Source organism: Nicotiana sylvestris, chromosome 6, assembly GCF_000393655.2.
Source record: "Nicotiana sylvestris chromosome 6, ASM39365v2, whole genome shotgun sequence".
NCBI classification, from domain to species: domain Eukaryota; kingdom Viridiplantae; phylum Streptophyta; class Magnoliopsida; order Solanales; family Solanaceae; genus Nicotiana; species Nicotiana sylvestris.
Window position 1 is genome coordinate 57,672,334 of NC_091062.1, and position 13,989 is coordinate 57,686,322.

At 43.0% G+C, this 13,989-nt stretch overlaps 1 protein-coding gene across 1 annotated transcript; it reads right to left on the bottom strand.

The window, feature by feature from the left end:
- Positions 1-538: 538 nt before the first annotated feature.
- LOC138870661 (uncharacterized) lies at positions 539-13,642 on the bottom strand. Its single transcript, XM_070148487.1, has 10 exons — positions 13,417-13,642; positions 4,526-4,749; positions 4,109-4,477; positions 3,822-4,013; positions 3,468-3,708; positions 2,597-2,686; positions 1,860-1,940; positions 1,618-1,742; positions 1,097-1,225; positions 539-949 (listed from the first exon to the last, which is right to left on the bottom strand). Exons 1-10 carry the CDS (start codon positions 13,640-13,642, stop codon positions 539-541), a joined length of 2,088 nt encoding a protein of 695 aa, XP_070004588.1.
- Between the last annotated feature and the right edge of the window lie 347 nt (positions 13,643-13,989).

The window sequence follows — 13,989 nt, forward strand, 5'->3', positions numbered from 1 at the left end:
CACGTAAGAGCCTAGGAGCCATCTTAAAACTCAAAAAATAAGGGTCAATGAGCCGAGTCGAAATCCGACTCGAAGACTGAGCCCGAAACAGTTAACTAAAAATGCCTAAGGGAAAATACGTAAGAGCCTACGAGCCAGCCCAACAAGCCTCAGGGTCGATTTGCTAACCTAAGGGCAAGCCTCAGGGTCGATTTGCAAACCTATGGGATTAACAAACCTAAGAGATTTTACCTCAAAGGCCAATTGGTCTGGCAAATCAGTGACAAAACGTCAAAACTCAAGACAAAGAAAGACATACACGAGCAAATAAAAATTCAAGGAAGGAGAAAATCGAAAGGTTTCTTTACATATATGCATGTATGAAACAATGCAAGGCTGCATTTACAAAGTTCTCTAAGAACACTATACAAAGAATCAAAAAGAAGAAAAAAAAGGCCTAGTCTATTTTCCCCTCGAGGATTGTGACCCCAACAGCCCCTTCTCCATTATCTTTGGCATCAGATATGAGGAATTTTGTGTCGTATTCATCCGCCTTGGCCTACACTATCTCTTCCGAGAGATCGAAGCCCCTAGCGTGAATCTCTTTGAGGGTTTCCCTCCGCAATTTACACCGAGCATATTCATTGCTTCTGTTCTCTTGATCAGAAACCCCTCTCAGCTCAGCCCAAGCTTCGACAATGTCTTTTAAATAGACGACCACTTTCTTGTTGGCCTTACACCAAATCTCTTCAGCTTCAGCCAGGGCATCCACGACCTTGGCCTTCATCTCCAAAAAATCAAACTCGAGCCTTGCAATCATGCTCATCTGAACTGAGCTATTTTCACGGGTGTTCTGGAGCTGCACCTCGAGGGCAAAAACCTTGGCCAGAACATTCTTCTTCGCCGCAACATGGGCATCTATCTTAGCCCTTAGCTTGTTACATTCATGCTTGGCCTGGCCAATCTCTCCCTAAAGGCATTCCAAATCCTTTGTCTTGCTCTACAACTGAGGTATGAAAATATTAATCTCTGAGGATAGAAGAAGGAGCATGCATTCCCTCGGAGCAAAAGTAACCTATTTCTCAAGGTGGCTTTCATAGTTCAGGCTTTGATTTGCCTCGTATCGAAGGTGCCTCAATTCTTTTCCCCTTTCACCATAAATAATCCTGAGGGATTTCTCCCCTTCACAGGCTTTCCTTAACCGAGCTTCCCAGTGGAGTAGCTCAGACTTGAGCTTGTCAAAGGCCTATGAAAAAGAAGATCAATGAGAAAACAAAAATGTAAAATCAGAAGATCAACAAAGTTGACCAAAGCTCACCACAGAACAAAGCCGTTGAGCCTCCTCAAAGGTTGAGCGTGCACCTACTGGCCTGGTCTCACTGGCCCCAGTTGAACCGATCTCGGTGGGGACATGGTCGCTCGAGTCGCCGCTTGATTTAGGCAGCCCCTGGTCTCGAACATCCCTTGATGTACCTTTGACGGGGGGCGAGGACACCGACTGAACACCTGTATCCCTCTAAGTACCTTCGGTGGGAAATGAAGACGGCTTCAAGAGAGGAACCACTTTTCCAAGGCTAGAAGCCTCAGATGCCGCAGGATCAGCAGATACATCTTCTTTGAGCCTTGAGCATGGCTTGCCTCGCTATGAGCACCCTCGTCCTTCGAGGACTCCTTCCGTTTGTTATTAGTCCTTGACCCCAAAGCCGACGATTCTTCCTCCTCCCCAAGGGGGCACGACCTCATCTCAGAAAATTCTCCAATGCCTGCGGTGACGGAATTAGTACACATCAAAGAAAGTACCTTTCAAAGAAAGCAAGCCACACACCACGTACCGTGATGTTATGCCTCCCATCTACCCTTGGCCAGACCTCGCCACTTACGCTCATCGTAAGTCGAGCAAGCTGCCAGTTTTCGAGACCAATCTGCCAGGTCTGGAACCTCGTGTGGCATCCATGGGATTGCTGCAAAAAAAAAAGAAAAAGAAAGCATCTTTATAGAGTACGCCTTCACCATGGGCAAAAATAATAAGAACACAAGTGTACCACTTACGTGTGAAGTTTCATTTCTCAGGAAGTGGAAGGAACTCTATGGGGATAATATCGACAGTCCGCACTCAGATGAAATGACTCATCCACCCTCGGTCCCCATCTTCTTCATTGTTGGCAACAAAGGGACGAGTGGATAAACATCGTAGAGTAATCAGGCCTTGATTATGCAAGGGCCGGTATAGTCTAAGAAGATGACTGAGGGTGAACTCGAGCCCAGCTTTATCTGCAAAATACCTTATCATCAGCACTATCCTCCAAAACGACGAATGAACCTGTGCCAGGGTAACCCGACATCTCCTACAAATCGAGCACAACTCTATTGAGGTGGCCCAACGTAAAGGGGTATGTATATATATTCAAAAACCCCTCGACATAAGCCATGATGCTCTCTTCCAGGGAAGGTACCTGCTATTTTTCTCCCCATCTGCAGTCCTTTCTAACTGCCTCGAGGTGTTCCTCCCCTATTAAGGAAATAAACCTCGATGCATGCTCCCGATGGCCCTGAACATTGGGAGGTATCTCTGACGCAAAGTACCTCATCGTGACAAAGCACCTTGAGGTTAGCTCACCAGATACTGGCGGTGTACCACCGATTGAGCTCGAAGCTGAGGCGAAACTCTCCTCTCCTTGGTGAACGGGTTTAGACGTAGCAGTCATGGCTATGATAAAATAAGAAAAAAGAAGGTAAAGGATTAGGTGAAAGCTTTTGAAATGGTTAGAGAACTAGCATAAAAAGAGCTCTATGAAAGTGATAGTTACTCAAAGTAGAGGAGTCTTCAGATAAGAAATAAGCAAATGCATATATAGAGCAAGCAGCGATTGTTCGCCTATCTGAAGGCCAATTGATTCTGACCATGTCAGTGCCATTTTTAAAGAAGTGTACCGGTGGGACCACTCCGATCGCTTCACATCCGTGGAAAATAAATGATACTACCACACAATGCTCGGGATCCATTGAGATCCCGAGGATTTTTGTTATTACAAGCATTGATTCTAAAAAGCTATCGACCTAATCTCGCGATAGTGCCCGATCTCGAGGGTCCCGATTACTCCAAGTATGGGCTCCGAAGAGCCAACATCAAAATTCAACAGACTAACTTTACATAAGAGTTGAAAATAAATTCGAAGACTTGAAGTAGAAAAATTTTCTTACATTGCCAAAAATATATTTACAAGGGGTGCCTTTACAAGACCTTTTCCCCCGCGAAAGTAATACACAAAAAAGAAAGGAAGACGACGCGGGTCTATTCTTCGCTATCACTACTCTTTTGATCATATCTGGACCCCTCATCCGAAGTGGCCGAGAATGTCGATTCTTTCTCCAAGTCTCGAGCTTCCTCAATCTCAGCTGAGAGATCGGTGCCTTTAGCGCTTGCTTCCTCGAGAGCTTGCCTCCTTGCCTTTGAACGAGCGTAAGCAATGGCCCGAGTTAGCTTCTACTCGGACTTCTCTGTATCTCTCGGGCTCGTTCATTAGCAGTAGCGGCATCTTTCATGTATGAAGACGCATTTTCCTCGGCCGTAGCCTTGGCCGCAAAAAGTACCGCAGCATCCTTTTGAGCACTCCGAAAGAGACCCTGGATTGATGACAAATCTTTCCGCAAAAGGTCTCTCTCTGAGGTCACGGCCTCATTTTGCCTCCTCAGCTCAAGGATCTCCGCATCCTTGGCAGCAACCTCTTCCTGAAGTTGCCCCACGAGGGCATCTTTTTGCCCGATTTACAAAGAAAAAAAATAAGTCGATAAGCATCAAATTATAAGAATAATAAAAGATAAGTTCATGGATACTGTGATACCTGCTCATCAAGGCCAGCCCTTTTCTGACGCACTCCCTCCAAATTCACCCGAAGCCTGCTCAACTCCTCCCCCGTTTGGGAAGAGGAGGCCTTTGACTCCTTTAGCTCCGAGGTGAGCTTCTCGATCTCCTTCCTACAACACGAAAGCTTGTCTAGAAGCCTAGAAAAGGCATGGTCGTACATTCTCTTAGCCTGCAATAGAGTAGGGAAGTTAGAAAAACAAAGGCAAAAATTTGAATCACTAAAAATATGCCAGAGAATATCACTTGTTGTTGAAACCTTTCCACCTCCTCAAGAGAGATGGGAGCATTAAGGTCAATGTCCTCATCGACACCATTGAGAAGGCTTTCGATCACATCTTCCCCTTTATGGGAAGCCCCTATATCGACAGCAGCTGAGTCTTGTGCATCCCAGAACTCCCCCGTTGAGTACGAATGGCCCAAATTAAAGTAACCCAGGGCATTAAGTTCTCTAATGGTCTCATCTCGCCCCCGAGAAGCTTCGGGTTCAGGCCCTCCAGAATCACTAGCAGCGGAATCATCGGCATGGATTGTACCATGTTCGACTTGGAACTCGGGGACTATGCCCGCACCCTCCTCGAGGGTCTCCTCAGTACGGGTTTGGTCTATATCGACTACCCCCGATTCGGCGATTTTCTACCCACCAAATTGCGGAGCATCTGCACCTCCTCTCGTCCTTTGTACCAAAAGACATTCATCATCAGCATCACCTTCATCCTCGGCACGAGGACTTGCCATAGCAGCAGAAGTCGAGATTTTGGCATCAGTTCGAGGCATTTGAACTTTAGGTTTCTCCGATTTGGGAGACACCGCCGACGCCTCTTTCTTCCTCTTCTTGCCCTTATCGGGCCTCGAGGTCCCTTCCTCACCATCAGGAGACAGTCTCATCAACACTACATCCCCGAGGACTACACAAGTGTGATACATCAAACTTACCACAATAAAAGATACTCATAAGGAAGCATGGTGAAGATAGCAGTAAAGAGAATACTATGATTCTTGGCTTGCCACCGCGTTTTGGCCAAGTCGCGCCAAGAACGATCAAGATAATGGAAAGCGGAATCCAACTGTTTGATCCATTCCGATAGGTTCTGAACCATGCCACGATACCAAATGGTGGTTGCTTAATCAAAAGAAGATCATTTTTTCATAAGGGGATGAAAAGGCAACAAAATATGCTCGAGGTAGGGGCACTTACGGTTCATATTCCACTAATCCGGGAATGGCATCCTATTAGCCGGGATAATGTCCGAGGTCCTCACTCAGACAAACCGACTCATCCACCCCCGATCCTTGTCCTCATCGATGCTCGAAAAGAATGGCCTCGCGGATCGAGGATGACGCTTGATCAAACCCTGGAATAGACGAGGGCTGTATAATCTAACCAAGGGATTGAGGGTGAAGGTCATGCCCTCGACCTGGTTGGAAAAGTACCGAAGCATATGAACAATCCTCTAGGTAGAAGGATAAATCTGACCGAGTGTCACTCGGTACTCATGGCAGAAATCGAGAATCGCTAGATCTATCAACGGGGAAGAAGGATTCGAAGAATTTACGGGGCCTAAAGTAAATGGGTATGTATATATGCTGAGAAAGCCAGCTTTATGGTCTACTATGCTCTCCCCATAATTGGGTATTTCAACTAACGCTGCCTACCCTCATCGGCAGTTTTTCTTCACTCTATTCGTATTGGTCACCACGCTGATGTACCGAGACACGTGCTCACATCGGCCTGGTGTAGCAAGGGGATTTTCGACAGAAAAATTGGATACAGTATTAAATTTGGTAGGGGTACACTTCTCGATAGTTGGGGGTACTTTTGGTTTTCCCTTCGATGGGCGTGACGAGGAGGTGGTGCCCTCCTTTTGAGGTACTGTTTTAGAGGTTCTGCCATGACTATGAAAAAGAGGGGTTTGCTAGGAAGGAAAGAGAAGAAGAAAGTGCAGAAGGGAGAAGAATGCAAAAGATGGTGAACTTAGCTATAAAATATTGAAGGAGTTGTAAAGTATGAATGACAAAACGGTTGAGATATTTATAGAAGCCACATGGGAAGCGTTTGGGAAGTGGAAAGGTTGAACCAATAGCGATTCATGGACTTCTCGATAGTCATGTTGATAGCGACCTCTGCATAGTCTTTTGAGTCATGGAATTTAACGTTGTGATAGGCTGATGTCACGGGGGTAGTATCGGAGAGGTGAGAACTTAAGACCGTTTCTTGTCATTTTTATTCTAAGAAACACGGGGACTATCTATATGCGGTAAAATTCAGAGGGTCCGATTTTATAGTCATTATGATGTTTCGTAGGCATGTCTCCAAAGGCTCGAGACTATGGTCGAGGTTCAACCCCGAGGTTTTATCAACGTTTGACCTCGGGGAAGGGCAGATCGATAGTTATGATGGGAACATAGGAAGTTTCCAAGGCACGTCTTAGGTTGACCAAGTCTATTAGGCTAGTATGAGCTCGTACCGTGGCATTAAATGGTTGTACCAGCCATATATCTTTGTAATAAATGCATTTGTACTATGTTGAGATTCCCCCTCATATATAAAGGGGACCCTTGTCATTTTGTAAGAAAATATAACATACAACATTCAATATAAGAACAAGAACATTCTATGCTCTCTAACTTAAACACATTCTCCCTTTATTCTATTACTTACATTGATTGCTTACATTTATTGTATTTCATTAATTATTCTTTATTTATTGCTTATTATTGATCATGAAGAGCCTTCATCAAAGCTCTTAAAACTGTCAGTCCTTCATCGGCTACCCACATCACAATATCTAGCTCGACCTCGAGGCCCCATATAACTTGGCTCGAGTCCCCGATTTTCAACCACTCGGTTTGCCTAAACATACTGCTTTCGAGTTCTTATCTTATTTTTTAGTCTCACACTTAGCATCTACTGCCCAACATCTAGCATAAAAATAAATCACATATTTTTAGAATGACAAAATCAAATCTAATTGTAATTATCATTTTCAAGGTAAACAAATATTTAAGCCCTATTTGGGCATAAATGATGAATTTAGATGTTTAAATCATCATAAAAATAATATGAGGTATAATTATAAGATATTTGTATAGTAAAAACGGAGAAATAAATTGGTTGAAAGCCTTTAAAATTATGGAAAAAATTATAGAAATACTTGTGCATGTTTGTAAATGCATGTGCACTATTTTTGAAAATATATATGCATGTTAAAAATATATGAGGGAAAAATTGGGTATCAACAGCTGTCCCTCTTTACCCGGGAAGGATAAAAGAGTTGTCAGATAAAGAAATGGTAACCAATTTTGACCAATGGAGGGGTGTTTTGAAAAATATAGGCCACACCCTGGTCTCTGAGCTGCCTACATATCCCTGGTTTTACATGAATCAGGCCATGTGTATTTCTGGACCCAACGGTGAATGAAGCCGATGGAATTGTTATAGCAATGGTAGTATGTTTTGGAAAGGTTCCTTTTTGGGGAGGATATTATCAGATGGGTTTATGCTGAGTTATGAATATGAGTCTGAAGCGTAACAGATGTATCATAGGGCAGATATCTAAACAGTCATAGAGTCAAGGTGGGTAATTGATGAGAATCAGTTAAATGGAAGAGTGTAAGTGGTATGAGCGGAAACCGGAACGAAGGTTGCTCCTGTTTGAAGAACGGTTACCTACTGGACTTCCTACCAAACTTAAAACACGATGCATGCAAGTATATAGATTATTTCGAGAATTTAAACATGATGCAAATTCCCTTTGGACCATGAAGGTTGTCTTGGGACAGTGAAGATGACGTCCTTAGACCATGACGTCCCGTGCCATGAATCATGAGATTAGAGATTCGCAGGCCATGAAATAACGTTCTCGGGGCATGAAAATGGTGCCTCTGAACCATGACACCTTTGAATGATGATGAGTAGTATTGAGAGATCCTCAGGCCATGACATGGTGTCTTCAGGCTATGAGGATGATGCCTTCGGACTATGACGTCTTTGGACAAGTTGGCTATATATCAGCCTATGAAGTGCAGAGACATTATAACAAAGGTATAACAAGGCAATGCTTAACCTCGTGCATAGTTTGTGGGTAGAGCTTAGCTCTGAGAAAAGAAGATAATGCAAATTTGAATATGGAGCAACACTTATGCAGAGGGAGACAATGCGTAATCTCACGAGATGGTAGTGCTTTGCCTTATGCAAATAGGGAGGCAGGGCTTAGCCTCATGCAAGATTTTAGATATGGCATAGTCTAATGTAAGGGAAGGCAGTGCTTAGCCTTATGCAAATATAGAGGAAGGGCTTCGCCTCATGCAAGATTTGAGACAAGGCTTAGTCTCATGCAAAGAGAAGGAAATGCTTAGCGTTATGCGAATATGGAGGCAGGGCTTAGCCTCATGCAAGATTTGAGACAGGGCTTAGTCTCATACAAAGAGAAGGCAGTGCTTAACCTTATGCAAATATGGAGGCATGGCTTAGCCTCATGCAAGGATCGAGACGGAGCTTAGTCTCATGCAAAGAGAAGGCAGTGCTTAGCCTTACGCAAATATAGAGGAAGGGCTTAGCCTCATGCAAGAATCGAGACAAAGCTTAGTCTCATGCAAAGAGAGGGCAGTGCTTAGCCTTATTCAAATATGGAGGTAGGGCTTAGCCTCATGCAAGGATCGAGATAGAGCTTAGTCTCATGCAAAGAGAGGGCAGTGCTTAGCCTTATGCAAGATTTGAGACAGGGGTTAGTCTCATGCAAAGAGAAAGCAATGCTTAGCCTTAAGCAGTGATCAAGTAGCAAATATGAGTAGAATATTTCCTAGTTGGAGATATATTTTCATCTGGTGGCCTGACTGATAGTGATTTTGATATGTGTATATTTGTGAATACTCCTGTTATGTTCACAGTGCCTACATCAAAAGAAGAATCGTGAGTTTTGTAAGGGGAGGTTGGTTCGTGCCTTTGTCCGCTTGCTTTGCTCTAGAAGCCTTGTTCGAGTCGTCCCAGGTAACACCAGGCTGCTATAGAAATAAAGTTTTCGGAAAATATGCACTTATTTGATGAAATAGAATTATTTTAGAAACATAATGGTATATAATATCAAGTAAATTAGATGAACTAGTGACTGTAACACTTTTAGAGACATTACGCCTTCCTTGCACTAGAATTTTGAGGGTCCTCCTCAAAATTCTACCCCAGTTTGATCCTTTGGTCGCTCTACGTGCAATGAATTTTGTTGGATCAGCTCCGGAATTTTGAGAATCCTTCTTAAAATTCCGCCCCAGTTACTTAACCGATTTCTGACTTCTGGTATATGATGGCGTCGGTTGGACTCGTTCTAGAATTTTTAGGGTCCTCCTCAAAATTCTGCCCCAGTTTCTGGTTTTGCGAAAATGAAAATTTTATTAAGATGTGAATGAATCCACAAGGCTTCCTACGTATTCCCTCTTAAACGGAAATCTGGTCAAGCGTAGTTCAGTTACATTAGATGAAGAAATGTAAACAATCTAAACATAGTATCTCTTGACTGCATCAGAATTGATAGGTTTTGGCCAAATTTCTTTGTCCATCTCTGCGAGTATGAGTGCTTCTCCTGTTAGCACCTGATGAATCATGTAAGGGCCTTGCCAGTTGTGTGAAAATTTCCCTTTGGCTTCATCCTGATGCGTGAAAATTTACTTCAGCACTAGCTGCCCTGGTGCGAATGTTCTTGGTCTGACCCTTTTGTTGAATGCTCTGGAAATTCTATTTTGATAAAGCTGACCGTGGCATACTGCGTTCATTCTTTTTCCATCTATGAGGGCTAGTTTCTCATAGTGGCTCCTTATTTATTTTGCATCGCTAAGTTCGGCTTCTTGTATGATCCTTACAGAAGAAATTTCTACCTCGGCTGGAATGACAACTTCGATACCCTAAACCAGTAAATAGGGAGTTGCCCAGTGAATGTGCGGACCGTAGTGCAGTACCCCAATAGGGCAAAGGGTAACTTTTCATTCCATTGTTTGTTATTTTCTACCATCTTCCTTAGTATCTTCGTGATGTTTTTGTTAGTAGCTTCCACATCTCCATTCATTTGAGGCATGTATGTTGTGGAGTTTTTGTGCTTGATTTTGAAGGTTTCACACATGGCTTTCATCAGATCACTATTGAGATTGGCGGCATTATCAGTGATAATGGACTTGGGAACCCCGAATCGGCAAACAATACGATCATTGACAAAGTCTGCGACGACTTTTGTGGTTACAGCTTTGTAAGATGCAACCTCTACCCATTTTGTGAAATAGTTGATAGCCACTAAAATGAACCGGTGTTCGTTGGAAGTGGTGGGCTCGATCGGACCAATGATGTCCATTCCCCACGAAGAAAAAGTCCAAGGTGCACTTGTTGAATTGAGCTTGTTTGGTGGTACCTTTATCATGTATGCATATACCTGGTATTAGTGGCAATTCTGGAGGTACCTGATGCAATATATTTCCATGGCCATCCAAAAATATCTAGCTCTGAGTAGTTTTTTGGCTAGAACAAAACCGTTCATATGTGGTCCGCAAGTTCCGGCATGTATCTCCTCAAGAAATCTGGAAGCCTCATTTGCATCAACACACCTTAACAACCCCATATCAAGAGTTCTTCTATACAAGGTCCCTCCACTTTGGAAGAAGTGATTGGACAACCTTCCCAGTGTGTGCTTCTGAGTGTGGTTTGCCTGTTTTGGATATTCTCCTTTCGCTAAATAATCTTTGATGTCATGGAACCAAGGTTTTCCATCTGTTTCATCTTCAACATGAGCACAGTAAGCTAGTTGATTGTGAATCCTCACCAGGATGGGATCGATGAAATTCTTATCTGGATGTTGTATCATTGATGACAAGGTGGCCAGTGCGTCTGCGAACTCATTTTGAATTCTGGGCACATGTTTGAATTCTATCTTTGTGAATCTCTTTATCAATTCTTGCACATGATACAAGTATGGTAGTATCTTTATCATTTGAAGTTTGCAGCCCCATTGAATAACATTCTCCAACCATTGTAGGCTTCAACAATGTCCTCCCATACGATTGATACTTCTTCATCAGGAAAATACGTTTTAATGGTTCGTATTCTCTTCCCCCAAGATTTTTACCAAGTTGGTCTTCCAATGCTTGTCCTTTGACCGCCTTCTAAGTTACATAGATGATATCGAACACACTTAACAACATCTGCCACTTAGCTAACTTCCCAGTTGGCATGGGCTTTTGAAAGATGTACTTCAGAAGGTCCATCCTGGATATGAGGTATGTGTATAGTTATAGAAGTAATGCCTCAATTTCTGAGCGGTCCAAGTCAAAGCAAAACAAGTTTGTTCTAGTAGAGAGTATCGTGCTTCATAAGGTGTGAACTTCTTACTCAAGTAGTATATGGCTTGCTCCTTTCTTCCCGTCTCATCATGTTTTCCCAAACACATCCGAAAGCTCCATCTAATACGGATAGATATAGTAGCAAAGGTCTCCCAGGTTCTGGAGGGACTAGGATTGGCGGTGTAGACATGTATTCCTTGATTTTGTCAAAAGCCTTCTGATAGTCCTCGGTTCAACTGGTTTCAGCATCCTTCAGCAACATTTTGAAGATGGGTTCACATATTATTGTAGATTTTGCTATGAAACGGCTGATGTAGTTGAGGCGTCCTAGGAAGATCATCACGTCCTTTTTGCTCTTTGGTTGTGGTAATTCTTGGATAGCCTTAACTTTGGATGGGTCCAACTCGATTCCTCGGTGGCTGACAATGAATCCCATAGCTTTCCTTCATAAACCCTGAGTGTACATTTTATGGGGTTCAGTTTTAGATTGTACCTCTTTCTCAAGTCTGCTATATGATTTGCGGCCCTCTTAGATTTGATGATGACGTCGTCAACATACACCTCTATTTCCTTATGCATCATATCATGGAAGATGGTTGTCATGGCTTTCATGTAGGTAGACCCAGCATTCTTTAGACCGAATGGCATCATTTTGTAGCAGTACACTCCCCATGGTGTAATGAAGGTCGTTTTCTCTACGTCTGGTAGCGGGAAATCATCCTAGGGGCTTGATCTATTTAAATCTCGATAGTTAACACACACCCTTACTTTCCCATCTTTCTTCAAAACTGGTACGATGTTGGCTAACCAGGTTGGGTACTCAACTACCCTGAGGACTTTGGCTTTGATCTGCTTAGTGACTTCTTCCTTTATCTTTAGGCTCATTCCTGGGTTAAACTTTCTGAGTTTCTGTTTCACCGGCGAACATATTGGATTAGTAGGAAACTTATGAGCCACTATGGATGTGCTCAAGCTGGTCATGTCATCATATGACCATGCAAAAATATCCTCATATTCTTTTAGGAAACACGTGTATTCTTCTTTTTCTGATGGCGATAGGTGAATGCTTTTGAGAGTCTCTTTGACGGTTTTGGAATCTCCCAAATTGATTGCCTCAGTTTCGTCCTGGTTGGACTTAGGTTTTTCTCAAAATTCTCAACTTCCCTGACAATTTCCTCAGGTATTTCGTCCTCTTCTTCTTATTCACTATCCTTATATTGTGTTGTCTCATTACATCTCACAGTCATCGGTTTATCAAAGAAACTAATAATAATGATGTAGATTAAAAATGTGAAAAATAATAATGAATAATAAATAGTAATGCATTAATGAAATTTGAAAATATCCAAAACAGGTACGACTCGATTACTCGAGCAATTATTTCAGAACAAAATGCGTATTTAAAAGAAAATACTAAAAATATCTTAAATGCCTAGAATGGCTATTAAAACAAGTCAGGCTAATTTCCAAGCTACCCAGGAACTCGGCAGGCCCAAGATGGTGTGGCAGTCCAATTCTTGAGAACAAATCCCTTATCCACAGTCTGAATGGTGAGGCCTTCTTACGCCTCTTCCTCCACTATCACACTGCATTCCATATCCTCGTCTTCTAGAAACAGGTTCCATAGCCTAGCCAAAGCTTCTTCCTCTGTAGATCCCTATATTCTATCGGCCTGGTGAAAAGTCTAACTCAGATGTGGCACTGGTTTCTCGAGAGGGTAATAAAGACCACGCTATGGCGGCGACCAATCAATATATTCTTGCCAGGTATATGAATATCCCAACCCAAAAGTTGTGTCGTGACGTTTCAACTGTATTGGTTTGGTAATGCCCTAGAGTTTCTTCCCAAGCCCTTTGCCGGGTTCATACCAAGATCATGCCAGTATGCTTTCTATTTTGTTACTCCACCACTTGTCCTTCTCAATTGCGTTGACATGCTCAATGTGGTGATAAGTTTCTCCACTAGCCTTCTTTTATTCTCGATAACCGGGATAGTTTGACTGGTGTAAATGGGGTTACTTCCATCTCCATGAATGATTACCTCCTGATGGTTCCATTCAAACTTCACAGCCTGGTGCAACGTAGAAGCCACAGCCCCAGCGGCATGTATCCAAGGTCGGCCCAATAGAAGATTGTATGTAGAGGATATGTCTAGTACTTGGAACTCAATATCGAACCAAGTTGGTCCCATCTGCAGACAAAGGTTAATCTCCTCAATCGTGGCCCTTTGAGACCCATCAAATGCTTTCACGTTCATACTTTCCGCCTGTATCTCATGGAAATCTTTGCCCAACCTTTTCAGAGTAGTCAATAGACAAATATTGAAGCTTGAACTCCCATCTATTAGGACCCTGGCAATGAATTTGCATTCAAACTGTACCGTGATATGCAGTTTCCTGTTGTGACTTAACCCTTCAGGCGGTAGTTCATCCTCGTGGAAGGTGATCTTGTGACTCTCCAGTACTTGCCCTACCATGTTGGCCATCTCTCCACATAGTGATATTGTAGGGCACATAAGTTTCATTCAACAACTTCATTAGAGCACTCCTATGAGCCTCCAAATTTTGCAATAGCAACAGGATGTATATCTGGGAGGGAGTCTTGTTTAAATGATCGACGACAGAGTATTATCTCGCCTGTACTTTCCTCCAAAATCGTCTGGTCCAGTTTCAATGACAGGTTGTTTGGTAGAAGTCTCTCTGCTTGACCTTCCCAAATTTTCAGGTGTATAGATCCTTCCAGGTTTGGTCATCCCTTGTGCGGCACCAAATTCTTCCATCTTTGCTTTTCTTTTTTGCCTAGTATCGGCAACGTAATCCCAAGGTATAGCGT

What these genes read in the sequence shown, in the direction of transcription:
- LOC138870661 (XM_070148487.1), bottom strand. Translation starts at nt 13,642, where the DNA reads ATGGCCAACATGGTAGGGCAAGTACTGGAGAGTCACAAGATCACCTTC. An exon ending in CTGATGATGAATGTCTTTTG is followed by an intron (nt 4,478 to 4,525) that starts GTACAAAGGACG and finishes TTTGGTGGGTAG; the next exon opens with AAAATCGCCGAATCGGGGGT. An exon ending in ACGAGGGTGCTCATAGCGAG is followed by an intron (nt 1,226 to 1,617) that starts GCAAGCCATGCT and finishes TCTTTTTCATAG; the next exon opens with GCCTTTGACAAGCTCAAGTC.